We start from the raw sequence: 26,958 nt of genomic DNA, 5'->3' as shown, positions 1-26,958 counted from the left end.
TGTTTGGCCTTCGATTACTATAGGGTGTATGCAATCTGGAGAAAAGTTGGTAAAAAGTGATTGTACTTGTTCATTCTTTTTGCCAATTTTTGCCGACATTGACACCAACAATAATAACAACGTAATCTGAGTTAACTAGGGTGGATTCAGAATAAGCGTCCTTGTGCCGTTCCACGAACGGGTATGTACAACATGGTACGTCTATCGTTTCCTGCAGCAATGTGACCGAGATACTGGCCCCAAAAAAAAAAAAAAAAAAATCGATCAACGACTTTCAATGAAAGTGATCACGTGACAGTCAATGGGATAATACGCGGATGCGCTGAGGGTATTGTTTCTCATAACTATTTCCCCCCTCGAGTTGATTCAATTGTTTCTTTACGGATGTAGCGACGGTGCTGGACATTACCTCGTTATGTTCAATCATACGTTGGGGTTTGTTATTACTCCCGCTATAGTATAGTCACAGACCAATAGTATAGGCTATATAGTTGCGCTGGACGACGATTCAATAATCCATTGGTGGAACGGCGCTGTAAATAAATCAAATTATTGGCAGGAAGACGGAACTGTATGGTAGGTGATGCTCTTGCAGCTGGACATCAATACTATACACACAGAGTATATTACTATAAGTGATTGAAGGCCCAAACAATAATAGGGAAACATCGACAGGGGATCTAAACACAATAGGCACATCCTGCTTGCAGCACGTAGTGCCAACAACAATCGATATAATGTCAATAACCAATGGATATACGCCGTGAACCAGGATCTTCTTCTTTCCTTATCCAGTAACACATGTATCCGTTCCGTAGTGCGTAATGAAATAAATTTTTACTCAACTTTCATGGCGATGAAGGACACGCTGTATAAGCACTAGTTGCCAATGGATGGAAAAGAACCATTCCAGGACGGGAATAGAGTGCGTGCGATATCTCCATTACGGCCATTAGTCGCTGCTGGATGTCTATATGCCAACGAAGCGAGTGCCACGGCTGGCCCCGGCGGTATATATTCAATTTGTGTTAACATATGGCGTGACCGTTTGCGAGAAGTGGGAATCAGCGGGGGGAAAAGAACGCGGACGTATGACGTCGCCGCAACCATTTCTTTTCCGACCTCACGAAGGTCCCGGCTTTTTGTTTTTCTGTTTGGTTGTTTCCATCGACGGGACGTGATGCGTATATCCAGAAGGGATCCCATCCGAATCGTCCCATCAGCGGAAAATCAACGATAAAAGAAGTATAGGAATAAATTTCGAGACGCGTGTGCGTATACGTAATAGACTTGGAGTCATCGTCAAGAAATGCCGTGTGGAATGCGCGTGTGTTTGGATGCCACAAGCCAACAGCGAAACAACGGACAAGAGCCAACGAAGATCTATCGACATCATCGACAGCATGTCCGTCGCCAGGCGTCATCCATCCAAAACAACACAACACCTCGTTTGTTGTGTGCCACATCAGCTGGAGGTTTGTATCAAATGTTGTTGGATGAGCGATTGGGCTTTATTTCAGTTTTTGATGCCTTTTTTTTGAAAAAACAAATGCCTTTTTTTTTTGAAAAAACAAAAGCAAAAACTAATGCCGGGGTATACAAGACGCATCGAAGCCAATCCATCCATACGGAAGACAGAGACCATCATTCCGTTTAATATCCAATTAGATACTTTGACAGCGACGACTGGCTGGCGCCTCCTCTTGTTTTGTCTCATCAGTTTTGTTGGACGGATGTGGGTCATCGGTCGTTTTTTGAATCAAGTTGCGCTCTCAGGAATTGGGACGTTTTGCGAGGCTGCGGATTATTCCTACCTTTGATTTGGACAAATGAGTTGCATCCCTTATATACGACAGGTATTTCCACAAAGATGATACGGAAAATCGATACACAGTCGATGTGTTCTGACTAACGATCAAAAATGATAAAACTGTAATGAATAAGACAAATTATCGTGCCACCACCTTTTGGCAGGGTTGATTAATTAATCAGGGAGCGGATATAATTTCCGACTGGAGTTCGCATATAATGGGAAACTAATACGGTATAATTCTGATTCCAGTCACAGATTTGCGACATAATCAGTGTTTTGATTAAAAAAAACCTCTTCTCCGAGAGATTCATGGACATGGACTGAATCGACTAATGGAGGGGCGGTGGAATTTTTTGAACATCAGTGCACTACTATATAGTCTGAGCAACTGCGTGAGTGATGGCTTGCGAAACGGCGAGGGACCACCAACTAGACGTAATAACTGCAGCCCGCGAAATATATGTCCACCTATACAAGAGAAAGACGATCCAGACTGCATATCGTCGTTAGAAGAATGCAGAAAACCAATGAAAACATCAGCTGTATAGGGCAAAAGACGAACAAATCGTTCCGTCTTTGATTGTGACAGCAAGACAATGCCAAAAAACCTGAACAACAAGACCAATCCTCCTCCTTTTGCTTGTCTTTTGTTCTTATGTATCAAACAAATTTTTGTTTTTCTTTCTTGTCTGACAGTCATCGATTGTTGTGGCTGTCCGAATAAAACGGTGCATGGGCCATCACTGCATCAAAAAAGAAAAAAATGAATAAGCCATGGCCGGTCGTCCCATCACGGGGCTTGGCGCATCTTCCATGTCGGGACTTTGGGGCGTCGCGGCGCCAGTCGGCCATCACCTTTCAGCTATGACCAGTGAAGCAACTGTACAGGCAACATCGCGCCAATTGAACAACATCAAATGGCTAATATATGTGAGAAATGGTTTAATTTTTAATTTTATTTTTAGAGTGGAGGGGATGAAAATTAGCAGAAACAGCTGGATTAAATAATTTAATCGATCAATAGAACTCAAAATAATGAAAGGAATTGGAGAAATAAACGATTTGGCAACCGACCACGAGAGAAGCTTACCTAACCTCCTGCACTTGCATTATGATTTCTCATTTTCTCTTCTACGGACAGACGACTCCACGTTTTGTCGCGTCAATTTTATTTTTCTAAAATGTTAGTATCTCAAAGAAGTGAGCTGAGCTATTTTGATATGAATCGTAATAAACGTGAATGGATTACACCAAAACAGGTGTACCACTAGAAGCGTGTGTCTTTTCCTTTTGTTTTTCTGTTTTCGGGTTTTTCTGTTTTTGGCTACTGTGCTCGACTATTAATGGTGGACATTCCAGCACACCCTGCATCGATGGAATTGCTGCTTAAACAGGTGAGTCCTTTTTTGTTTACTGTTAACGAACCTTGACTGTGTAATAGACTAAACATATAAAAAAGAAAGAGGAAAGAAAAAAGCCATTAAGTGTATTTTTCGAGACTAAAAGGCTATTTACACTTGACAAAGGTCTCGGCAAAACGAAAGAGATGCTCCACTATTAGGGTAGAGTGCCGTGTTATTGGAAAAGTGTTTAGAGGGGCGTCACGGCGTCGCGTCTGAATATTGTTTTCCCCAATACAGATAAGATTGAAATTGAAAAAAAAAAAGCGGCAAGAGAAATCTCACCGGCTCTATTTTATTGAGACATTCTTGCTGCTCTTTTATCTATAAAAGCAGAAAAGAGTCAAACGTGTCTGCATCATGTGTGTAGAATTAAAGAAAAGAACAAACCATCCTCCTCTCCCTCGTATCATATCAAAGAAACGCCAAAGTGTTGTAGTACCGTGTGTCTATATCTATTTATTCTTCTGGCAAGAAACAACAACAACAGGAAGAAACAACTGCATTCCTGGACGTTGAGGCGCCGCATGCCAATCACGCAAAAAGTATAGCGGCTATCTGGCGGGTAGCGCCCGCTTGCTGCGTGAAAACAGTCAGAAGCAAAACGTTGAACCCTCTTTCTCTAACGGCCTCGACCAAGAATTATTCAATTTATGGAGGTCATCCGTTGTTTTGTTTCTTGGCCAATTTTTTTCAAGTCAAAAAGATGTACGTTTTGGTGTGTGTGTGTTAAATGAACACACCGGGGCTAACGTAGAATCCCTTAAAATTAGGGCAGTCCTTACAGTCAGCTATATAATCACTCAAGGCATTGGCACTGATGTGAAGGGCCGCACGTGTTTATTCTGAACGGAGGAAGACCAACTAAGCAACAATAATCAAAATTTAGATGGAGGCATCATTGCATCATCATCGGTCAAACTTCGTCTAAGTTGAGACAAGAGAGGCGCCATGGCAATTGGATCAACCCGACACATCTTTATTCCTAATGAAATCCCAGCAACATTTCACATGCCCGTCATCGTCTTAACTGTTCTGATTGATTTGCAGGCCAGCCGTCAATGGGAAGACCTGGCATTCGAGAACGACTGATCAATTTGACTGCTAGTCGCCGTAAGCCTAAAAATTAAACTCATTTGCATACATGCGTTTAATATACCATCAATGGTGAATCTGAAATTATGCGTAGGATTACTTGTGCACGGGCAGTGCTGCTCGTGGGCAATAAACGGATTTGGATCGATCGAGAGAATAGCGCCAACTCTCTCTACGCGTAAATTGTATAGGCGTCAACTCTCTCTGCTTTGTTTAGAAACGAGCTATAAATATGGAGACAACTGCTAAATGGCCTCTCTATATTTTCACTAGTCTCTCTATATATGCGAGGAGAAAGAAGAACGATGGCAGCACTATAAATCCCATTACATTCCATTAGCAACTCTCACCCTCATCTTTTTATCAGGTGACTAAAAACTCTTTTAGCAAGACTGAAAAGATTAACACCCAATACAGCGAGAAAATATATCGTTTGTATTATCAGAAAAGGAGCTGGATTTTTAAAAAAGGGGGTTTACAGAAAATGGACGAGAAATATGATTGAATTAGTTTCACTTTTTGAGGATTCATCATGAACGGATTCCAAATGGTGTCATATTGAGCACGTGATATTGGCTATTGTTGTACCAAACTACTTTTATATTGCACTAGTGCTCATTTATGGCTGAGATGCACCGTTGCATTGCGGCGTGGAAGAGGCAGGGATCGAATGGATGGGTGCCGTCATCGGTGGAAGGAAATGAGCCCTGAGCTGATCGCTCAACCGACCAACTTCTCCGTCTTCTTTTTCCAAAGATCGCACCAGTTGTAAAAACTGCGCTGCACCTGCCGAAAGGAAGAAGCAAATGTCAACTTGAAAAGTCATCAATAACTGCACACAAAAAATGAGGGATTCATTGCGTCAGATCGCCATCGGTAAGTCGGGCCAACAAAAACAAAACTCGTTCGTTTGAATTCTAATCTACATAATATGTCGGCATCATTGTCGGATGAAGAAAAGGGATTCTGCGAAAGGTAAAAGATGTGAGGGACAAACATTTCTGAGATGCATGTGATCTCCTATACATCCACTAAGCCACAATAAAGGACTGGTGATGCTGAGGAATGAGAGCATCACTAACAAAAATTTGCATCTGTATTCCAAAATTGGGAGGGACACGATAGTAACCTTCAACTTTTCACAGTCTTTGAAAATATGTTTGCCTACATGTACCAATCTAATCTCTATACAACTGCATTTTGCATTTTGTGTCCCTGACCTGGGAAATTTTTCATTCCCAATGTTAATGATAAATTGGCATCTAACTGACAAACATGCATTAAACTTGGTAGTTTTTTTTCTTACCTTCGCCATCTCCAGGAAAGCCAAAACGTTGAATGACCTGAAGGACAAACAAATTGGTTATTGCAGCAATTTAAAAATATTTAAGCAGAAACAGGAGAAGAAAGTAGCAAACCTCAAGCTGAATCTGGGTGACTATTGGGAAAACCTCCCTCATGACTTTGACCATGTCGGTGCCAGCAAGTTCTCTAGCACGGGCCAACCTCTCTGCATTTCCTGGTTGGCTCAAAGCTGCCAATATATCAGTGCATGCTTCTGTTTTCAAGTTCATTGGGTTTGAAATGACATCTTACATGTGTATTTTATTTTATTTTTTACAATTAAAACGGTCTAACCTCTTGCCTTTTCAGCGTCGAACCGCAGAACACAATCGTTCATGTGCCTTGATCTCTTGCTTTTCGTTATGTAATTTTCAGACGTCAACGAAACTTTATCATCAAGAGAATGAAGTGATTGTAGAAAAAGAGAAAGATGCCGGTTCCAATTAATTACTTATCGACGACTGTCTTGGAACACACCACCAAATCCTCACGGCGTCTCGGTAACTGTCAAAACAAACAAGTTTCTCTTCTTTTTTCTTTTGAAACGTAGTCTGCTCTGAACTGCTTTTTTTCCGACGCCGGAATCGAACATTTGTTTATTGTTTCAAACGAAACTTTTACAGTTAGTATTTTCAACGATGATAATTGTAATGTTTAGATTTGTATTATTTTAAGCTGAAATGGAGCTAAATGCCATTATGAATGAAGGTCTGAATTCAGAAGCAGTCCTCTCGCCTCACAGCACTAGCTCAACTAGTTTTCCACTGTTTCTCTTTTTTTATGTTTGTTTAACTATTCAAGATATTTTATCTAAAGCTTTGCAGAAGAATAAGAACAGCCGCTAGATGGTAGACCCGACTTTTCACTTTACTATTAAAAGTCAAGTGGATTAAAGGTTTTTTCCCCATCAGGACTCGGCGTGGGTATGACAGATTCCATCTTTGTCGCCATGGTTCCATGCAATAGTGATTTTCAGCATTCAAACATCAGCCACATTTGAATGTTTCTATAAATAGCCACAGCTCCCATAGGTGTTAGAAGACGCATGTAGTGACGTCAGTTGAATGAAAAGCTGCTGGAAACAAAAGAAAGATTCAAAGGGCAATCGGTGAAAATGTTAAAATTTAACAGTTTTTTTGCCCAAGGCACTTTGGCACTAAAATCACATGTTCAAGCCGAGGTCGTCGATTGATATCGGTATTCTTTATACTGACTTTGGTAATTATTACCGTAAAATCGTATATAGAATCGTATGGGCAATTTAAAGATTCTCAGTTCTTCCTAAGCCTCCTTGACCTATTGGCAGTAGGCATTCATTCCTATCTTTCTTTTTTTCATTCCATTTCCAAAGAAGAATCGATATTTTAATCAAAGAATTGGTTCAGAAATCCTGATGGGTTGGTTTCCGACCAGTAAGTTACACGTAAGGACCTTAACCAAGTTGAAACAAAATCCTTTTCCTGACGTTGCGTCGATATCATTCTCATTATAAAACAACTATAATTTTCATCTTTGACAAAGTCTAGGGACTGACAAGTTCTCAAGACGAACGCTTTGATATACGACTGTATTTCCGCGGGACTGACGACTTGCGAGCTAATTTAACGACAACACACGAAGGAAATGTGAAGAATTGGAAGAAACCTCATCTTGTCTTTGATAACGAAGAGAAAAATCGTTCGTTTGACAAGGTGAACGACTCTCGTCAACAGCGAACGTACGACAGTTTTTGGACACGATTGCACACTTGAACAATAGTTTTTTTTTACTAATGAGCAAATTCTCGTTCAACAACGAAGGTCGAATGCCGAACGATGAAATAACGAGCGTGCAATCTTATACACGTATCGTTCGTTAACGGGTGGTTGGGTGCGGTGCCTTGGGGGGGTGTCGCAGATGTGTCATCTTACCAAGAGAAACACGCCGTGTATCGCCCACACAAATAGTAGACGGATATTTCGCTGCTGTACGTATAAGGTGAGTATTTCAGTTCCGAAATAGATTGTCTTTTGTCAGACAATTTGGTGTAGGAAATTTGCCTCATTTCCATTAGGGATAAAAGCTTAGTAAATAGAAGTGAGCCAAGTTGATTGTACTTTGAGTCCGATATCCATCCATTAACGGGGAGATGGGAGGACACTATCTGACGCATTAGATTCAAAAGAAGGGTAAGTGCTGAGCCGAAAGATCACAAAGAGAGCAAAAATAGAAGTAATGGCCGCGCCCAATAAGTTATTCGGCTATGTTATTCGCTCCTGTCTGTCAACGGCGTCAACAGTAAATGTTATCCAGTACAACAAATCGACATATTTTGATGCTGTGTCCGATACACAAAGATAGAGCAAACATGACCCCACCTAGACAAAAACAAAATCCTGAATTTCTCACTGAGATAGAAAAAAAAAGTGAACCCGTCTGATTGATATGATCAATGTATTTTAGAGAGTCCAACAGAAAACAGAGACGTAACGCAGACAAACAACGAGACTTTTCAATTGTTAGTTGGCAGCTAACTTATGTATAATGTCCATATGGCTGTCACAGAGAGATATGTGGTGTGATGCGATATATGTATATCATTCAACATATCTCGTCAAGGACATTAAATGTTCTTAAAGGACGTGAAGATCTTCGCACGAGCGTGATTTGTTCCTGTGGTAATATTCTGCACACGTCCAAACGGCTTTGCCCAGCATGCGACGGACGCGAAGACTGGCCGAACGTCGATTCGTCGTTGATGACGTCATTGTTATCCGTCCTGCGTTGTTGGTGGCTATTCCGGGAATGGCGGAGGTGCTGATGCAACACGATCCTTCGCCTTCAGCTGAAATACCTGACAACCCCGTCGTTTGGTAATTAACCAGATGCTGCTGCTGCTGTTGTTGTTGTTGGCGTCGTCTTCCACTTCTTTTGCGGAATAAACTTTTCGACGAAGACGTGGAGGAATTAGGTGAAGTTAATTGCTGCTGGTACATCTGTTCCGTTTTTTGTATCTTTAATCGAATTTGCTTTAAAATTCCGACTAGAAGCTCGTCGACGTTGTGCTGCATTCCGCTCGATGTCTCAATGTACTTGCAATCGAACGACGTCGCCAATGATTTACCCGCTGCAAGATAAACCGTAAAAAAGAAAGTAAGTAAAAATCAAACAATGGCCTTCTGTTTTTGTTATCTGTTGTGCATTAAAATTAAAGTTTTCTACGGTGGCTGTTGATGGCACTAATGGCACACGCAAGTTTACAATTTCAAAGTGCGTGGTTCGGCTGTTGGCGTACAGGACATCCACTTTGACGCCTCAGTCGCAGTTGGTTATAATATTATGCACCCGGAGCTGTTGTTGACGTGAGTCTATTGTTCTGAACCTTTTTTTTTTTTTTCGGTTGGTGGGGGAAAAAGTGGGAAAACTGTTTAGTTCTTGATGATCTGCGCTGCCAAAACATCAGTTGAGTTTCCGACAAACTTTTTCTTTTCATACCAACGACACAACACGATGGATATCCGCAATACAGGTATACGTGCGGAAATGTTACGTTCTTTATTTTTCGAAAAAAAAAGAAAAAGAAAAGTACAGCCGACATAAAGTTTGATTCAATTTCTCCTTTGACTGTCTTACGTTAGAGAGTTTAGCACAAGTTCTCGTAATGTATTTGATCAATGTCCCGTCTCTCTTTGGTCATTGTTGACGACGATAGAATGTTAAACCGTTTCGATGAACAGTATTATAAATAATTGGATATCGCGCATTAGCATTTCATTGTTATTCTACATCCCTAGACACCATTCGAACCCGTATTTTCTTTTTCTCCCCCGATCCACCCGATCCAGGGCCGGAAGGGAAACGCCTGCTGACGTGACTGTCTTTTTCAGTTTCCCCCCTTTTTTTCTTGGTGGACATGTGCTGCATTATTGTGTGCATTTCCCGTATTCTAGGCCATGCATCCCTCCGATCCTGTATTTGTGATGGGCTGATAATTATTACATTCCCCCCTATCGATTTCCTTTTTATCTCTTCTCGATTTTCCTTCGGCCATCTTCCTTCCTTTTTTCTAAACGAAAGGAAAGATGATGGAACGAGCTTTTTTTCCCCTCATATTTCCGTCATCGACCGTATTTTTCTTGATATTGTTCCTATAGCGTCTAGTGTCTAATAAATAGGATATAACTCGCTCGCTATTGCATTTCCAACAACCTTTTGTTTCTAGTCATTTTGGCTGTTTATTAAAAAATAGGGGAACAAACAAAATGCCATTGTCAAGACCTGCTTAATGAGAAAATTTTTCGGTAAACAAAAGGTTGAAAAAATGCATCGTAGGAAATGTCGAGAAAGACGAAGAGGACGAATTGTTTTGCATTTCGTATACCGTCCCCATCAACATCGAAAATAAAAGAAGCGAGAATGCCCAGCCCGTTGCTTACTACACCCTAGTTTTACTGTGCGTAATTAACCAGCCGATGAGCTGAGATACCTCGTTATTGTTCATTTTCTTCTTTAGATATTCTCTTGTTTGGCGACGGATTGGCTGGCTTTCGATTGTTCATTATTCTGACGTGTCTGTCACTGACTCTGGATTGTGTCTTTATTCCCGCCTCGTTCGACTCGTTCAAAAAACCGCCTGCGTCATTTTCTATGTAAAGATAAGGTTTGGATTATTACTAAAGGTCGATACATTTGCTTATATTAGAGTGCACCGTCCGCCTCTTTCGTCTGTCCCCCCACTGCGCCAATTTTCTCCAACGGTCAATGCCGGAGCCAAAACCGATGATGGATGCTAATGTTGCACCACTTAACTGCCGACTCGCAACAAAAGAACGTGTTGATGTAGTACACAAACGAGATCACGAGTAATGTCTTCGATTGACATTTATTATAGTCTTACGTAGTACGTACTTAAGGGCTCTTGTAATCCAACATCCAATACATCGACGCGTCTGTTGAATGCTCAGCAATTCACTTGAGATTGCACACAACTTTCACCGCAGATTTGATTAGGGTGTAGCAGCTGTTTGGGAGCCAAGCGGTCGTTTCTATTATTGGTCCATTTACTATACAATATTGATCTTCGACTGAAGTTTATATATTTGTACGGCGGGCTATCTCATACGATCGGTTGGCTACAAGACTTTTTCTCCGGATATTTTTTGTTCGGCATCGGTGCACCTTTCCATCAACTTTCACCGACCCACCCAATTATTCAATAGGGCTCTTTGTAATACGTCTACGCTCGGCATTTGGGAAATCAATTCACAGCAACGCATTCGTCCTAATAATACAAAGTTTGTACAGAAAAGTTTCCGTTAGTATTCGTGTATATATTAGAGCCCTCGCGGAGCCGATATTCGTCTGTTAGCGAATGGAATCGGCGCCTCGCAGAGGCAATCGCCGTAAGAGCACATCGTCGGTTGACTGTCGGAGCCGAAGATCGATAGATATATGTAGGGGAGTGCAGTCCGTACGATATACAGACTGTGGGAAAAAAAAGAGAGCAGCTGTCACCGACTGTGGCCCGCGCACGCGATTATGGGTTTCTTTTATTCTTACTTTCTTATAGATTTCAAATGCGACAATAAGAAATCGATTTTTGCCATTCTGCTTCCTATACGTAATACATGGCCACCACTATAGAGATGGTTGGATCTAAGCTTTTCCTATCTACATAGTGCTTCTCTGTGAATCTGTAAATAGTTTTACGTATATACAGCTTACAAATACCTTGCCCTACGGGAAAACGAGACACAAAAGCCATTTTGTTATGCGTCTTTTTACTTTTAAAGGCTGGCGTCTACCCTAGCCTTTAAGTAAATATTCAAGTCAAGACGAATACCTTGAGGGGAAATGATTCGAGAGCGGACGAGGTCGATCTTGTTAGCCACTAGAATGACAATCGGAGGTGGCAACATTTGCAAAGGTGCTATCCGAACCGGCGATGTCTGGTCAATTGGAGCGTCCGTAGTGGACAGTGTCGTCGCACTTGCCGTTTGATGACGTTGTCGGCCATAAAACGAATTCGTCATGGACGATGTACTGCTGTTGCAATTTCGATTGTTTGTTAACGAATGTCGCCATAAAAAGTGCAGCACTTCTTCCACCTCCCGCAGACTCTCGGCATCCACAACACTGTGCATTCATTCCGGTAATTAGATGTACGTATGCATGACAGGTATATTGAATTTCTTTTCGATAATGTTACCTGTACACGATGACGAAAGCGTGTGGATTGTACGTTGATACGCTGTTCTCCACCTACATCCAACGGTTTTGATTAATTACTTGGATATCAAGAGCAGTTTCCTAGCTGAACGTGTACTGGCATAGCAAATACTAGAATAGTCTTATTAAAGCAGTGTTAGACCTTTTTGCAGTGTTCACCGACGAATCATTACAGCAATCCTTTCACTACATAAAAAGGCATCATTTATATGGCCACTCTAATCGATTGATCTTTTTAATGAGTTGCGATAACAGAAGTTACCTACACCGTACGTAAAAGGGTCCTGATTGGAGTTAATGTAATGATACATGATGGGCAAATGTGTACATGTCTCTACTCGTACTTTTTCTACGTTGAATTGGCTAGGATTCCTCTTTGACTTTTGACATCTTTTTTTTCCATTGATGGCTTCTACCTTAGACTGGCTTATGTGTTATGCACGTGAAGAGGACTCGATCTTTTTTCCCTTGATCTTTAAAATTTTTCTTTTCGCTCGGTTATACGGCAGCATCAAACAGACCACTTAAGCGCAAACCCACATTTTTGTTTTCTTTGATCTTTTTCTTGCAGTCTGTGTCTAGACTCAGGCCAATAATGACGAATGTAGTTGCGAGAGGGTATCCCGCAGATCAGTCTCGCAAGCAGTTCTGCAGCAACAAAGCTTTAGGCTATCATATTGCACGTAAAGAGAGAATGCTTTCTTTCGTACTGCATTTCTCCATTATTGTAGAGGTAAACAATAATTTTTCCAAACATGGTCTAAAATTTTTATTCGTTTCCTTTTCTCTCTCTCTCGCTCTTGCAAACTTTTTGTCTTTTTAAAATTTGATGCCTACAGGCTACGTTTGTTATCGACTTGCAAAACTTATGAATTTGATCGGCCCAAATAGGCAAAAGAAAATATATTATAAGCAAAGTAGCATTGCCTTCGTGGAAAGGTATGAGATTTTATTTTTTTAAAAACAAAAAAACTTGGGATTCTACGCATTTAAGAAGCCTGTCCAAAAATAAAACATGGCGGCCCACTTTTCTGACGAGTTTTAACTAGGATTTAAAAAATAATGGCATTACTCATTATTGTATATTGCCTCTGAAGCCTGTGTATACGTGTTGTGTACAACAATATTGGATCATTTACTTACGTATTACTAGGCGGAAAGAGAATGAAGACAAACGTACGTGCTAGAACTTACCGATATTTCCCCATGTGGATGATCGATAAAGACCAATTGAGATTCCTCCCCGTCGAGCAAAACCGAAACGGAGCGATCGCAGGTATCTTCATCTATAACCCCGTAAAAGAATACAATTTCATTTAATTCCTTTCCAGCCAAATAGCTTTGTAGTATTTATGCTGCCTTACCTAAAGAAGCTTCATAAGTGTTGAGATATTCAGATGTCATGAATTGGGCTGTAAGGGCGGTTTTGCCAACTCCAGAGGCCCCCAACATCAAAACTCGGAAAGGTTCTCCTAACGAAGGACCACCAGATGGCGGTGATGGACCAGCTTGTTGTTGTTGATCAGCACCGGCCACCATTAGCAAAGATAAAGAAGCACGTCTGGATGACTGTTGTTGCTGAACCTGATCCGTCAACCCATAATGCTGGTACGGTGAGTAGTATTGTCCTTGTTGTTGTTGTTGCGGATGATAGTGGTATGGTTGCTGTTGTGGTTGGATAGGTGGTGGAGATCCGGCCACATTTTCGGTACTGTTATTTCAAACACAACATTGACATTATTAATAGATACACAATGAAAATGTGTTTTTTTTTTTAGATAAGGAAAGACTTCAGGGCAGCAGACTTTGTCAGGCCATTAACAAACAATAAGATGCATGTGGTTGTCAAAATTTGGTGAGTTTTCATTTCATTTAATCAAAACACACACCATGTTGTATGAGACAGGTGAAGTGCTCTTCCTTGTATTTTGTGTTGGAACACGAAAATGTAATCACATGTCCTATACAACACTGATTATGTGCACAGTTGTAGACAATCATGATAGTAAATTATGCCAAGCTGCGAATGCACAGTTGAATCTATTTCAGGGAGGATCAAGACACTTTCATTACACCTGGCACTTCAGTGTCAAGTGCCTATTACAAGTTACTTGTTTTGTTAACATGCTTTGCATTAAAAATGGCAACTAAAAAAAAAAGATATAGCAGCAATTGCCTTCAGTTTCACTTCATAACAAGTCAGGCAGCTTTTGCCTACAGCTTTCCTGTGCCAGTAATCCCCTCTCGTTGTAGCTGCCTTGAAAACCAATTAAAGCCTTCCTATGATGCCATTATCATCAGCTTTTTATCAAATCAATGGCCAATGGATGAAGAGATTAAACATACAAGCATTTACATTCATGGTACACATACTAAAGCAAAGACCTTTTCTGCCCATGATCTTTGGTAGATGCATGCCTGTCTTTCCTGTAAATTTAGAAGCTCTATTTTGCACTCCCAATAGGACTATAAAGCCCTCTATAAATCATTGCTTGTGAATAATATAAGGGGATTGCGCTATATTGTTTTTACTAAATCCACGTATGATGTCAGCACACTTTGTTTTGATGACGCATCATATCAGCAGATGTATACAGCAACGCCCTACTGTTTGCCCATAAACCTTGTACATATACAACAAAATATTTTTCGTTCCCGACGGGCTGCTGTTCCATGTCTTATTTATTATTTATTGTCCGTGAGATCTGAAGAATTCTTCTCGCGAGTCACGTAATCCTTTGAGCCTGCACATAAAACTCGTGACACATTTAAAATTTTTTTTATTTTTATTTTTATTTTTCAAATAGATCCTGCATAGGAGGGTTATAAGGAGAGTGTAGGACTGTATAGTGAATCATGAACGTGTCGAAGAACATCGAATGAACCATGCGTAGACTAATGCAGTTTGATTCCTTACGTTGGGCATCTGCTTAATATGTTATACTTAAAATAACGATTTCAGATCGGGAAAGTTTTTTACACGGGTCGATAAGGATCAGTCTGAAGACTTCCTTTATAAATATGTGATTCTTTTCTCGATCACGCGATAGCAACGACTTTTCTGAAGTGTCCTTCGTGTTTTGCCGGTAGCGCTGTATATACATGTAGGCATATAAGCTAAATCCATTATTATTATTCAGCTTTCGAGCAATACCGAAAAGGTACGCTGTACAGTTGCCGTCAGTTACGAATGTATAATAAGACATATATCTAGCCATGGCTATACTTTTCACATGCACACATTGATGGTACGCAGTGTATTTGTAGCTCTCCTAGCGACACCGTTCAATATATCGTCCTGTACACGTGGACTTCTCTTTGTTGCACGTCTACTCGATTCGAATTTTCTAGCACTAGCAACAATGAATTTAATGTGTTTTTCTTTCTGAATTGCTTTAGGTTGTAGCGTTGCCCATGATTTTCTTTCACCTAGTAGCTGGTATAATAGAACGCACGCCACACATGCAGCAACACCATGATTGTCGCTGCTGCTACTGGCAACCATTATGTGGATAGGCGGCCGCAGAAAACTCAAACGTACGTATACAATTTCATTGTTCATATGTCGCATACGTACAAGTGAGTCAAACGCAAAAGTATGAAGAACTGCTGATGCGTGTCACACGCATGTCCCTTCGGCAGACTTTGTGACATTACAGCCAGGTACAAACAGAAACTCAACCGAGCGTGCAAGCACCACCTAATATCAAGGAAATAGAGTTTTTGTTTCCAAGTTCTTTACGCGTATAGCGTTGATCGTGACGAAATATTCATTTAGATGTATTTCAACAGTGGATAACGTTACGATAATGCGCAAAACGATCAGTCGGCATGCACGAGTGTTGGTTTAGTTTTCTACCAGTTGACGTCACCAGTCAAGTCCATACATTCAGGTATATCGGCCGTTAGTACGTGTAATTTAAAAAAAATTGACCGACATCTAGACTGTAAATTCCAGACTATAAGACAGGGCAGTCATTATACAATTTGTGGAGTACATCGCACAAAAATTTGTTTTTAGCGACACACACGCGAGCTGCCAGCACATGTGCCCTTGTTTTCTGTATAAAGACTATGTCTTTAAGCCTATTAGGATCGACGCAACCAAGCGTTCAGAAGGCGCTTTTTCTTTTTTGGCGATGGCGAAATAACGACTGCACTGCACGTTGCCTCCGTTTGGATACATAGCCCATAAAAACAAGGAGAACCCATAAAAACCTGTAGTACACAGCAGACGTGCAATAGGCTATATGAAACGGTGCATCGGGCGTATATATTTAGACTCTCTGGCGCGTCTGGTTAAAACTGTTTACTAAACATACACAACCAGGAGGATATACGTGATTGTGGATATTTTTCTAGCTCAAATTTAGACTTACGCTACAACATTTTAGATTTTACTGCTTTATTTTCTATTACATCATTTCATCGGTCCGCCTTAAAAGTGCCTGGTCATTCAGAGCAACTCGAACGATATCGCCGTGCAATAACCGTAATTCTATATATGCTACATAAAATCGTCCATTGGCTCATTCGGAAAGTATATAACCTATTGCGCAGTTGATAGGCAATAGATGCAAACGTAAGAGTTCGTCGGGAACGCACGCTTTTGAGAGCCTTTATAGATAATAAAGGAACAACTTCATTTGTGTCTGCCCTTAATAGGTGTACAAAACACACGTCAGATAAAACATTCGAAAAAATTGGAAAGACTAATGATATTAACCTGATGCTGGACGTGCTGGAATGTTGACTGACGGCGCTACTGTTCTGCTGTTTCGGATGAGCACGCAGCGACCGACGGAAGGAATCGCCCCGATTGACCACTTTATTGCTTTTGCCGTGAACGATGAAATGTCTCAACAGGTAATAATCAGCCTCGTCGTCCTCTCTTTTATCGCAGTATTGCTGTTGCTGCTGAGCCGCGACTTCGTCTGCGTTGATGCCGGTGGTTATCCCAACATCTGCCAATGCAATGGCACGATTAGTGCCGGGCAGACTAGTCCCGCGAGGACGGACCTTCCCTATAGACTGCTGCTGAATGCTGCTGCTAGTGTTGTAGTCAAATATTAATTTGTGTTGTTGTTGATTGATTGGACTGGTGTTATTGTTCCTATTGGGTGCCGTGGGTGCGAATTTACTGCCGGAAGGAGCGACACGGACCGACTGAGAACGGACGTGTTGAGACGACTGTTGATGACGCACCAGTAACTGCGATGACTCTACACAATTGCTAGATCGATGATTTTGCTGATGATGATGGCGTTGACTGTGCGATTGGTTCCTCATACTTGCTGCCGCAGCTCCGACAACTAGCGCTGGAGTTTGCACTAATTCCAAACGTTCCATTTGCTTCTCGATTGATGTGAAGGCATTGTTCTTCTTCTTCATCGTCTTCTTGCCAATGTCGACAGGAGCACCTGGCACGTTCAACCAATTACCGACGTTATTATTGATTAGGGCCGGGCGTGCGATCGCTATCGTCGATTGATTCCGTTGCTCCTCGTCGATGCGGCACCGTCGACTTGCCGATCGGCTGACGCCAGCACGTCCATCGGTCGCTAGCAGCACGTCCGTGTCGATCGCGTTGGATGACGACGACGTCGATCTTAATGACAATGGAACAATGCCTGCCGATGAATGTCGTCGACTCAAACGATTACCGCTGGCCAACACATCATCATCCCCTTCTTCGTCTTCATCGCCCTCTTCATCGGAATAACAGTAAGTCTTTTCAGTCGGGTGATTGGCCGAGGCAGCCGAGTAAGCACGAGCCCCACCAGCGCAGTCATGTTCACCGTAATGCTTTATACTGCCACTGATTATCATGTCGTGTTGTTGGTTGTTGGTTGACTCACCAACAAAGTGTTGATCATCGGCGATTAGTCGACTGCTGTCGACCAACGACGATGATGTCGACATTGGTCGCGTGATACTGCCGGCAAGAGCTGTCGCTAACAAGTCTTGTTGACGTTTGCTTGTGTTTGTTGTTAGTATTGTCACTTCCGCCATGATTGGCACGGAGGAATTGTTGTACGTCATCGAATCAGTTTTTTCTCGCGCGGACACGCCACTGATTTTTTGGCCGCTATAGAATTCCATTTCTAGGCCACATTCTTAAAGTTCGTGAATGCAAAATTGCGGATTTAATTAGGAGGGAAATAAATAAAGCAGAAGCGAAGGAGCCAACACACTTAACAAACGAGAGAAAAGAAAACGAGTGCGGGGAAAAGTTGCTAGGCGGACACTTGGTCCGCGACAGAACGTATTCACTTCTGCGCGCGTGCCCTTATATACAACAGTCAGCCGGAGAAAATGCAATTTCAGTTGTCGTGGAAGCCGACGCGCATGACCGATTCCAAAAAAGTTTTGAGTCCACGATCCCGGTAGCTTCCCCTCAACCCCAAACTCTTGATTACTACATTCTTCCCTGGTGTACATGTGAGATGGAGTACCACATATAAACAAATCCCTAATAGCCCTGTCGTTTCACCTGCTGCTGCCAAGTTGCGTGCATATGTGCCATCAAATAGTCTGCGTTATAGTGTTTACGAAATTTTCCATCTTAGTTGCTCATGTTCCGTCATATCTCATAAACGTTAGCGCAGACAGCAGTTTACAGTTTACTCTATCACGTTCTTTTGGGCACTCTTTAAACATGCTGTTTCGCTTAGTAGTAACCACATTAAAAAATTGCTTCAAGTATAAATTCCTGTTTCAAAATGTAAAATAAATACGCGAAATATTTGTATTTTAAGCTCTACATTCATGCCTGTGACTTTGCTTGTCTTTAGGGAAAGTCACAATTGACCGGTAGCCACCTGGTGATGAGTTTTTAACAGAAACTATTTTACTCTGTCTGGCAACCCTGCACATGTCTATGTATCGATATATCGCTAAGCTAAGCGCCTCTTCCGCAAGAAACTCGTCTGTCTGTTACAACTTTTAGTCCATTTCGGACATCATCGTAAGTTTTGCATGTTTATCCTTTTCAATCTTAGACATCCAGTGTATTATTTTAATGGCCACTTTTTGAAGATGTCGTTGGATTTTTACCGAGTTTTCCTTTTTTACCTATTTTCAGAAGGAGTTCCATTTCAGCTGTTAAAATCATGTCTGACATGGAAGGGTAAGTTGACTTGACCGTGTCACCGGTTGTTTATGAAAACCATTTGACTTTATATGTGTATATTGTAATATATAAATAATGAAAATTGAAAATTGATAATAGGAAAGCAATTTCGCTAAACATAATTTGTCGTTACGTGTTGTAAAGCTCATTGCACTTGCATCTCCGGTGTCATTGAGTAACAAATAGCCTGTTTGTAATATAATTTCCCTTGTGTTTCAGAGGTGATGTGTTGAGCGCTCCAGTTGCCGGTGGCCCACTTGACATCAACACAGCTACCCAAGAAGTCTTGAAGAATGCCATGATCCATGATGGTTTGGCTCGTGGTCTCCATGAGGCTGCCAAAGCTTTGGACAAGTAATGCATCATCTAAGTTAATGAGATTCCACAGTTTGCACTAATTAAATTATCAACATTCACTAGACGTCAGGCCCTTCTCTGTGTATTGGCTGACAACTGCAGTGAACCCATGTACAAGAAACTGGTCACCGCTCTTTGCCAAGAGCACAACATCCCTCTGATGAAGGTGGACAATAACAAGAAACTTGGTGAATGGGCTGGTCTCTGCAAGATCGACAAAGAGGGCAAGGCCCGCAAGGTCGTTGGATGCTCTTGCGTTGCTGTCAAAGATTGGGGCATTGAGACGGAAGCTACCGCCGTCGTTCTCGACTACCTGAAGAAACAGTAATTTCAACGACTGATTTCAATCGACTCTAACGGGTGTGTTTTTCTGTTGCTCATGTATCATGTTGTGCCTGATTAAATACATCTGCCTGTAGTCGAATTTATTGGAATGGAAGTTAAAAGGAAAGTAAAATTTTCCGTGTCATTTGTTTCCTGCTGAAGATTTGTTTCTTGGCCCTTAGGGGTTTAAATACCGTGAATATAGTTAGTAGCTATTGTAGAGGGGAAAATGGCAATTTTGCTTCTGAGACGTGTAATTACAGACGTTGATGGGATGTAGTTTCATCAACTTGGATTCTGCAAGTTGAAGGGAAAGAATACTCCATCTAGCGGGATTAATGTGAACTAGCTAACGTTGACTTTGGCGTTTCTTTCCCTTCAGTTCACGAAACAAACATTGTAGAAAGTAGGGCCTCGATGAATATCCTCGACGTATTCTTCTGAAATTTTGTAGTTTCGTGAAACAGTGAATGTGTTTTGGCCGATGTTTTGGGTAAGTAATGTTCCATAGCTGCGAAGCAGCTTAGTGCTTTCTACAGTCGGATAATCCCGTTTTAGACATGTCCATGAAGGCCCCAGAAGAGGTGAGATTGCAGGTTGTATACTGAAATAAGAAACCAAGTTCACATAAAAACTTCTCTCCGTACATAGTTGGGTGCCGTTACAATGAAAATGGATGGAATCAAGTCAGTCAATCCTCTTGTTGAAAGGTCCCCTTCACCTGCCTGTCTAGCTTACACTTCTGAAAAGCACCCTAGGGCCTGCCTTGCAGAAATTAATCTACTTAGGAGTCACAGAGAGTTATGTGATGTTGTACTGAATGTGGGCATCAGGAAAATATTTGCTCACAGGTTGCCATTTTTATTTATATTCATTCATATAGTGAAGAAACCTAATCCTTTTGTAACTTTTGTAGAGTTATATTGTCAGCATGTAGCCCATACTTTAGAGCAATGTTTACCGGAGAGCTGGCTGAATCCCGCCAGACTGAGGTTACCATTAGGGACATTGATGAACAGGCTATGGAGCTGCTCATAGATTTTTGCTACACTTCCTACATACTGGTGGAAGAGACCAATGTGCAAACACTACTCCCTGCCGCCTGTTTGTTGCAGTTGCAAGAAATCCAAGATGTGTGTTGTGAATTCCTTAAACGTCAGCTTGATCCCTCAAATTGTCTGGGAATCAGGGCCTTTGCAGACACCCACTCTTGCAGAGAATTGTTGAGGATTGCTGATAAATTTACTCAACACAATTTTCAAGAAGTATGTCACCTTTACATACCACTTGTTTATGTAGATACTGTTATAAACCTTTTTTATTGCTGCGTGTAGGTGACGGAAAGTGAAGAATTCCTTCTTCTACCTGTCAATCAGCTCATCGATATTATTTCAAGCGATGAACTCAACGTCAGATCTGAGGAGCAAGTCTTTAACGCTGTTCTTGCCTGGGTTAAATACAACGTCGCTGAAAGAAGAGGTCATTTACCTCAGGTATTTTAGAATTCCGTAAAGTATATTAGAATTCATTGAAAACATGCAATTTGGTGTAGGTTTTACAACACGTTAGGTTGCCTCTTCTTAGTCCAAAATTCCTGGTGGGAACTGTCGGCTCAGATTTGCTCATTAAGAGCGACGAGGCTTGTAGAGACCTGGTGGATGAGGCTAAAAATTATCTCTTGTTGCCTCAAGAACGACCTTTGATGCAAGGCCCAAGAACGAGACCGCGGAAACCAGTTCGTAGGGGCGAAGTCTTATTTGCAGGTAAATTGTGGTAATTTTTGTAAAGAATTATTGCTGATTTAATTCCTCTCTCAGTTGGAGGCTGGTGCAGTGGAGACGCCATCGCCTCGGTGGAGCGTTACGATCCACAGACAGGCGAGTGGAAGCTGGTGGCCCCAATGTCCAAGCGAAGATGTGGCGTAGGAGTGGCTGTTCTTAGCGATTTACTGTACGCAGTTGGCGGTCATGACGGCCAGTCTTATCTAAATAGCATAGAACGTTACGACCCGCAGACCAATCTCTGGTCGTCAGAAGTGGCACCCACATCCACGTGCCGAACCAGTGTCGGTGTGGCCGTCCTTGATGGATATTTGTATGCTGTGGGCGGCCAAGACGGCGTTAGTTGTCTCAATTATGTCGAACGCTACGACCCAAAGGAAAATAAATGGAGCAAAGTTGCTTCGATGAACACTCGCCGATTAGGTGTTGCTGTTGCTGTACTGGGCGGATACCTGTACGCCGTTGGTGGATCTGACGGTCAGATGCCTTTGAATACTGGTATTATTCCTTCCTCTTATCGTTGCTAACCGACTGGCTAGAGAATTCATAGAAAGGAATTTAATTTTTCGTGTAAAGTGGAGCGATACGACCCACGACAGAACAAATGGACATTGGTCGCCCCAATGTCGACGAGGAGAAAACATTTGGGCTGCGCCGTTTACAATAATTGGATCTATGCCGTGGGTGGACGTGATGATGCTACAGAACTTTCGTCGGCAGAGCGTTACAATCCCAATACCAACACATGGAGCCCCATAGTGGCCATGAGCTCGAGAAGAAGTGGTGTAAGTTTCCTTCTCATTTCAACGAATCTGATCGCATTTTAACCAGTTTTGGCTTTCTCTAGGTTGGGCTTGCCGTTGTCAATGGGCAGCTATATGCAGTTGGCGGTTTTGACGGCTCAACGTATTTGAAAACAATTGAGGTCTATGATCCTGAACAGAACCAATGGCGTCTGTGTGGTACTATGAACTATCGGCGACTTGGCGGTGGAGTAGGCGTTGTCAAAATGCCTCAACACGAGACACATCTGTGGTAAAACTGCAGGCTGACAGAAATTGTTGTTGGGACTCAGACACATACACATACACGTATACTTCATGGTGTCATAGATTATCTGAAATTTTTATACGTTTTTGTCTTTTCCGTCGTACATGAATTTATGAAGCGCCTTGCGAAGTTGCATGAAATGGGATGTTTCCATTGTTTTGCGTTTTTTTTTCTTTCATTTTCGTTGAAGATTCTCATCAAGACATTTTCCGGTTAGTTTTTGTGCTGGACGCGGTGTCACGCATGTCTTACCAAAAAGAATACACGTTTCCTGTAACCCTTTCATTTCTTTGTATATTATCTTGGGGGTAGAAAATACAAATCAAATTTAACACGGAAGCTCTGTCAATGATTAAAATTGTGGTTCGAAAAGCCTTCCTTGTCTTATTAAATGTCTGTATTTAATAACTGAATAGTTGTTACTTGTTAGTAATTAGTAGCTGGAATAAAATACAGTGAAGAAACAGCAAGTCAGCAACTCTAGGCTCATTTTTGCGCAAAAATTCAGCTAAAGTGAATTTTAGTATTTAAAAAAATCCATTTTTGCGTGAATTTGTATAATTTTAAATTCACGTCAGCTGAATTTTCAATTTCATCTCTCCCAACAGTTCTTTTCACTTCACCTGAATAAAGGTCCGGACCTCCATTCAGCTCCTCAATTGTCAATTCACTATACACCCTTCTAGGTTTTGGCCGCTCCTCTTCCATTTGTTGCAACTAGGGCTCGGCGGGATCACATTCTAATCGGGGACACCGCTAAGCTTCCCCGATTAAAGTGAATCGGGGAAGTTCGGTGCCGGGATTTCTTTTTTCGGTGCGGAACGGTGCTATAATCGGTGCTGCACCGATAGCACCGCTTCAGCCAAAGGGGGTTAGTCTTACCAGTGACCTTGAGTTCTGATAGGGCAACGAGAATCACGTGACTAGGATCACATTTTGTTCTTATTGGCCGCAGGGCAACTGCCAATTTAGATCACTATTCATTGATAATCGGGGAAGGCACCGATCACCGATATCACCGCACCGAGCACCGAAATCGCTTCCCCGATTAAGATTATCCCCGCACCGGATCGACTAAAAAGCTCCCCGATTGGCGCTGGGCCGAGCGCTAGTTGCAACGTTGTACAAAAAGCAGACGAAATAAACAATAAATTTCATCTAAATTTAATTCAGCAAAATCCATTTTTGCGTGAATTTTATTCACTTCAGCTGAAAAACAGCTGAAGTGAATTATTGCGCAAAAATGCGCCTTAGAGGCGCATTACGGGCATTAGCAACTAGCAAGGTAGCAACTAGCAAGCAATCCCTCCAATCAGCAATACATACAGAGACAGCAACAGGCCAAAACAGAACAGAAAAGAGGAAACAGAAAAGGAGTGTAGGACAAAAAGACAAATTAATTACAAATATAAATATTAAATATACAATATACAACAAAATCATTTTCTAGTGCTTTTATGGGCTTCCTCCTCGGCGCTTTACCCCGTAGTACATTAGGAATACCATAATAATCGTCTGCCAAGTCGTTCATTATTTGTTGATCTTGGCCAATATCTTTTGTTCTCCGTCCTCGAATCCTTCTGTAGAACTATATACTCCATTATTGATCTGTTGCTGTATCTTGCAGTTAAGATTCTTTGTTGTTCTTAATATGAGTGACCAATCCAACAAGGATAGACCATCTGGCGATGATGATCGAAATTCCAGTAAAAGAGAAATAACAGAACCTGTCGATATCTCAAATACTGGCCCACATGTACACGCTAAGTATAAGCATTTTTTAAAATATTGACATCAATAAACCACTGAAAATACTAATGGGAAATCTGTGTGAAATTAAAAAGTTCTGAGGATCAAGCAGAAAACAATATTTCATCTGGAGAAGCAACACCTAAAAGGTGGGATATGTTTAACAGGTTTTCTGGCAAAATATAAAGAGTTTACATAAAAAAATTTATAAAACAGGGTAAGAACCACATCACAATCTGCTCCAGCTTTTATTTCTGCATCTCCTCCTGGATTTGTCAGCTTGGAAGAAATTATGAAAGCAGCCAACAGTGTCTCAAAAATGGCTTTAGCCCATGATATAGCAGTTGATGATGATTTTCATTTGGAAAAAGTGGATTTACCAACTGGAAGGTTGTTCCCAAAAATTTTGCAAAACAAAATTTTTCAGATCTTAAAATTTCAAAATAATCCCCTAGCATCCAAAAAACAATTAAAGACATAGCACACCAAGCATTTTGGGATTTGTTGAAAGAGGAGTTTGAAGAAGATCCACCAAAGTATGACAGAGCTCTAACACTACTTGAAGAAATTAAGGAAGTAGGGCTACTAAAAGCACAACAACACCCTTTTGATAACATAGCTGATCATATCTTTTGCTTTTTTATAGTGGCTCTTGTCATTATTGTTACCTCATCAAACCAGAAGTCAGCAAGAAATCAAAGACAAGTTGGACACAGAATTGATCAGACAGCAAATCAGTGCAGGAACTCTGGATTTGCATGTACACATATTTTAGTTTCTTTGAATTATTGATAACATTTTTGATTCATTTTCCTGTTTTAAAATCCAGAGTTATTCGCAGTATATTATTTCCCTTATGGCAAGACTCTGTGCTCCAGGCCGTGATGATAAAATAAGGGAATTAACAGCCATGAAAGATATCGTTGCACTTTACAAAGGCATATTTGAGGTAAATATCTATCGTGTCATTTGTAATCAATGGCCTTAAATCAATCCATTGAAGACTTTAGAGTTAATGCGAATTGACATGGCGAATTTTACTATCCGAATGTCTCGTCCGCATATTGCAGCGTGCAGTGTTGAATATGAGCGAAGCAAATTTGAGGATTATCTTAAAATTACTCCTGGTAGGTTCTAAGGTCAGATCTTATATGAATTGGATAGTGAGAATGAAAATGTTTATTACCCTTTTTCATTGATAGATGGATTACGAAATACACGAGCGTGGCTGCATCGAAATCGGAAGGAGACTTCAGCCAGTTCGGCGAGCGCCAGTAACAATGTTCAAATAATCCCTTCTGTTCTGGTTGACGCATTCATAGAATTGCTCTGCTGGGAAGGCAGTCATCCATGGCCTGAAGTAAGTTGAACCCTACCATTAGTTTACATTTTACCTCGTCTGGAAATCAAATTGCCGGTAGTTTCGACATTGATACAACGACGTAAAGACAAGAAATAATCAATATATATTTCCCTTTTATTGTGTTTTTTTTTTTCCTTTTTTCAAGACGGTAGCCATGGATGAACAGCGGTTCGCAGAAATGCGACAAAAAATCAAGGGCATTCAGGTAACGATAGATGATATCATGAAAATCAGACAAGTAACGATGATAGTATTCAATCCAATAGATGTTGAGCTCAATTCTTCTAGTCTCGTTGAACCGTGATATTGGGTTGCAGCAAGCATCGCCAGACTTTCGAAATAGCGTGAAAGAGCATGCTGCTGTTGTCCTGGGGGATGCTAGATCATCGGAGGAACTGGAGACTGTATTACCTAGTGTGGGAGCCCAGGTAGTAGAAGATATCAACAAAGCCCTGAAAAGTCAAGGAGCTCCGGAACTCTCAGAAGAAAATAAGAAACTGATCGTTGCTGAAATATTGGCTCTACGTGACCCCGGAAATCGAGTGATGGAAATCATACGTGAGTAGCAATGACGTGTTGGCATTGTCCTGATGTTTTTTAATGCAATTTTTTTTTTTTTTTTAATACCAGACTCTCGTCTCATGGATTTTCTGAAGCAAGTCATCAGTAACGAAGTGGCTCGTCCAACTCAGATTCCGATGGGTCTTTCGTTGTTCAAGTCGGAGATAGCTGGCGTTGCCGGACGTTTTGCACGTCTCGTGTCCCACAATCGAGCCGTCTTTGCCCAGCATTATGCAAACCTGATTCAGGAGGAGGCTTGAAAATAACGTTTTTTAGGGAACTTAGCTAAAGGTATCGCATTTTTTTTTTTTTTTTTTACTTTGAACAAACTTTCAAACAAGGAAAGATTTTCTTTATTTTCTACTTTTAAAAATTTCAAGCTTGCGACATTTATGAATTCGCTGTCTATCATCCTGGTAAAATGAAGAAGTGACTCTTAATAATTAAGTATTTGGAAGTAATTTGTCCTGTGAAATCATGCGCAGCGAAAACCGGCTTCTGGTTTTGGTTGTAGTTAAATCTCAAAACGTTCATATATGCGTTTTCGAATGATGCAAAAAAATATTTTAATGTAGGACAAAGCAAAAATTGACAACGCCTCGTTTACACATCAGTGAGTTGTATTGAAATTCGGATTTGTTTTTGCTTTCCGGTACGATGTAAGAACTTCTTGAACAAGAACCAATGTCGTGTCGGAACGTCCTGTATTTACGATATATTGAACGAAGAAATCGTTAATAAAGAAGAATTTAGTAATTAGCCATCTCGAGTTTCTAGTGCGT

The 26,958-nt window shown here is 41.2% G+C and overlaps 4 protein-coding genes and 2 long non-coding RNA genes across 9 annotated transcripts; 4 read left to right on the top strand and 2 right to left on the bottom strand.

Annotated features, from left to right (window-relative positions):
- Positions 1 to 2,277: 2,277 nt before the first annotated feature.
- On the top strand, positions 2,278 to 5,951 carry LOC123470596. 2 transcript variants are annotated; one of them, XR_006644371.1, is made up of 4 exons: positions 2,278 to 3,207; positions 4,103 to 4,326; positions 4,403 to 4,493; positions 4,582 to 5,951. It is a non-coding gene; the product is annotated as an uncharacterized LOC123470596 (long non-coding RNA). The 2 variants fall into 2 exon arrangements; XR_006644370.1 differs by having other exon boundaries at positions 2,282 to 3,207; positions 4,403 to 5,951.
- LOC123470595 (protein C10-like) lies at positions 4,721 to 6,375 on the bottom strand. Of its 2 annotated transcripts, none has more exons than XM_045171032.1 (4): positions 5,947 to 6,375; positions 5,727 to 5,863; positions 5,615 to 5,651; positions 4,721 to 5,094 (listed from the first exon to the last, which is right to left on the bottom strand). In XM_045171032.1, the coding sequence occupies exons 1-4, from the start codon at positions 5,987 to 5,989 to the stop codon at positions 4,928 to 4,930; spliced, it is 384 nt and encodes a 127-aa protein (XP_045026967.1). In that variant the 5' UTR covers positions 5,990 to 6,375; the 3' UTR covers positions 4,721 to 4,927. The 2 variants fall into 2 exon arrangements, with proteins under 2 accessions (XP_045026967.1, XP_045026966.1); XM_045171031.1 differs by having other exon boundaries at positions 5,727 to 5,866; positions 5,947 to 6,359.
- Positions 6,376 to 8,071: 1,696 nt separating this feature from the next.
- Positions 8,072 to 17,961, bottom strand: LOC116919180. 2 transcript variants are annotated; one of them, XM_045171030.1, is made up of 7 exons: positions 16,586 to 17,961; positions 13,224 to 13,570; positions 13,054 to 13,145; positions 11,840 to 11,892; positions 11,474 to 11,766; positions 10,118 to 10,276; positions 8,626 to 8,758 (listed from the first exon to the last, which is right to left on the bottom strand). In XM_045171030.1, exons 1-6 carry the CDS (start codon positions 17,959 to 17,961, stop codon positions 10,122 to 10,124), a joined length of 2,316 nt encoding a protein of 771 aa, XP_045026965.1. In that variant the 3' UTR covers positions 8,626 to 8,758; positions 10,118 to 10,121. The 2 variants fall into 2 exon arrangements, with proteins under 2 accessions (XP_032780997.2, XP_045026965.1); XM_032925106.2 differs by lacking the exon at positions 10,118 to 10,276 and having other exon boundaries at positions 8,072 to 8,758.
- LOC116919190 lies at positions 8,471 to 16,662 on the top strand. The gene is made up of 7 exons (XR_006644369.1): positions 8,471 to 8,602; positions 8,682 to 8,784; positions 8,846 to 13,135; positions 13,191 to 13,567; positions 13,638 to 13,714; positions 15,259 to 15,396; positions 16,525 to 16,662. It is a non-coding gene; the product is annotated as an uncharacterized LOC116919190 (long non-coding RNA).
- Positions 17,962 to 18,710: 749 nt separating the features above from the next.
- On the top strand, positions 18,711 to 19,776 carry LOC116919186 (40S ribosomal protein S12). Its single transcript, XM_032925113.2, has 4 exons — positions 18,711 to 18,826; positions 18,944 to 18,988; positions 19,211 to 19,345; positions 19,412 to 19,776. Exons 2-4 carry the CDS (start codon positions 18,972 to 18,974, stop codon positions 19,674 to 19,676), a joined length of 417 nt encoding a protein of 138 aa, XP_032781004.1. The 5' UTR covers positions 18,711 to 18,826; positions 18,944 to 18,971; the 3' UTR covers positions 19,677 to 19,776.
- Positions 19,777 to 20,020: 244 nt separating this feature from the next.
- On the top strand, positions 20,021 to 26,935 carry LOC116919187 (kelch-like protein diablo). Its single transcript, XM_045171033.1, has 17 exons — positions 20,021 to 20,268; positions 20,324 to 20,523; positions 20,589 to 20,937; positions 21,007 to 21,165; positions 21,225 to 21,435; positions 21,490 to 21,951; positions 22,030 to 22,238; positions 22,301 to 22,488; positions 24,469 to 24,642; positions 24,708 to 24,828; positions 24,899 to 25,012; positions 25,082 to 25,201; positions 25,256 to 25,379; positions 25,455 to 25,612; positions 25,761 to 25,820; positions 25,882 to 26,173; positions 26,246 to 26,935. The coding sequence occupies exons 1-17, from the start codon at positions 20,233 to 20,235 to the stop codon at positions 26,434 to 26,436; spliced, it is 3,168 nt and encodes a 1,055-aa protein (XP_045026968.1). The 5' UTR covers positions 20,021 to 20,232; the 3' UTR covers positions 26,437 to 26,935.
- The last annotated feature ends 23 nt before the right edge of the window (positions 26,936 to 26,958 follow it).

This window comes from Daphnia magna, linkage group LG3 (genome assembly GCF_020631705.1).
Source record: "Daphnia magna isolate NIES linkage group LG3, ASM2063170v1.1, whole genome shotgun sequence".
Classification (NCBI taxonomy): Eukaryota; Metazoa; Arthropoda; class Branchiopoda; order Diplostraca; family Daphniidae; genus Daphnia; species Daphnia magna.
The sequence above is the reverse complement of the archived record's forward strand: the minus strand, read 5'-3'. Positions and strand labels throughout refer to the sequence as shown.

Excerpts from the sequence above, each read along its gene's own strand:
- LOC123470595 (XM_045171031.1), bottom strand. The coding sequence starts at position 5,989 with ATGAACGATTGTGTTCTGCGGTTCGACGCTGAAAAGGCAAGAG. Across the intron at positions 5,867-5,946 it reads CGACGCTGAAAAGGCAAGAG|AAGCATGCACTGATATATTG; the intron begins GTTAGACCGTTT and ends ACTTGAAAACAG. Across the intron at positions 5,652-5,726 it reads TCACCCAGATTCAGCTTGAG|GTCATTCAACGTTTTGGCTT; the intron begins GTTTGCTACTTT and ends TTTGTCCTTCAG.
- LOC116919180 (XM_032925106.2), bottom strand. The coding sequence starts at position 17,961 with ATGGAATTCTATAGCGGCCAAAAAATCAGTGGCGTGTCCGCGCGAGAA. Across the intron at positions 13,146-13,223 it reads CACTTATGAAGCTTCTTTAG|ATGAAGATACCTGCGATCGC; the intron begins GTAAGGCAGCAT and ends ACGGGGTTATAG. Across the intron at positions 11,767-11,839 it reads GCTTTCGTCATCGTGTACAG|TGTTGTGGATGCCGAGAGTC; the intron begins GTAACATTATCG and ends ATGAATGCACAG.
- LOC116919186 (XM_032925113.2), top strand. Across the intron at positions 19,346-19,411 it reads GCTGCCAAAGCTTTGGACAA|ACGTCAGGCCCTTCTCTGTG; the intron begins GTAATGCATCAT and ends AACATTCACTAG.
- LOC116919187 (XM_045171033.1), top strand. The coding sequence starts at position 20,233 with ATGTCCATGAAGGCCCCAGAAGAGGTGAGATTGCAG. Across the intron at positions 24,643-24,707 it reads GTGGATTTACCAACTGGAAG|CATCCAAAAAACAATTAAAG; the intron begins GTTGTTCCCAAA and ends ATAATCCCCTAG. Across the intron at positions 24,829-24,898 it reads TACTTGAAGAAATTAAGGAA|TGGCTCTTGTCATTATTGTT; the intron begins GTAGGGCTACTA and ends GCTTTTTTATAG.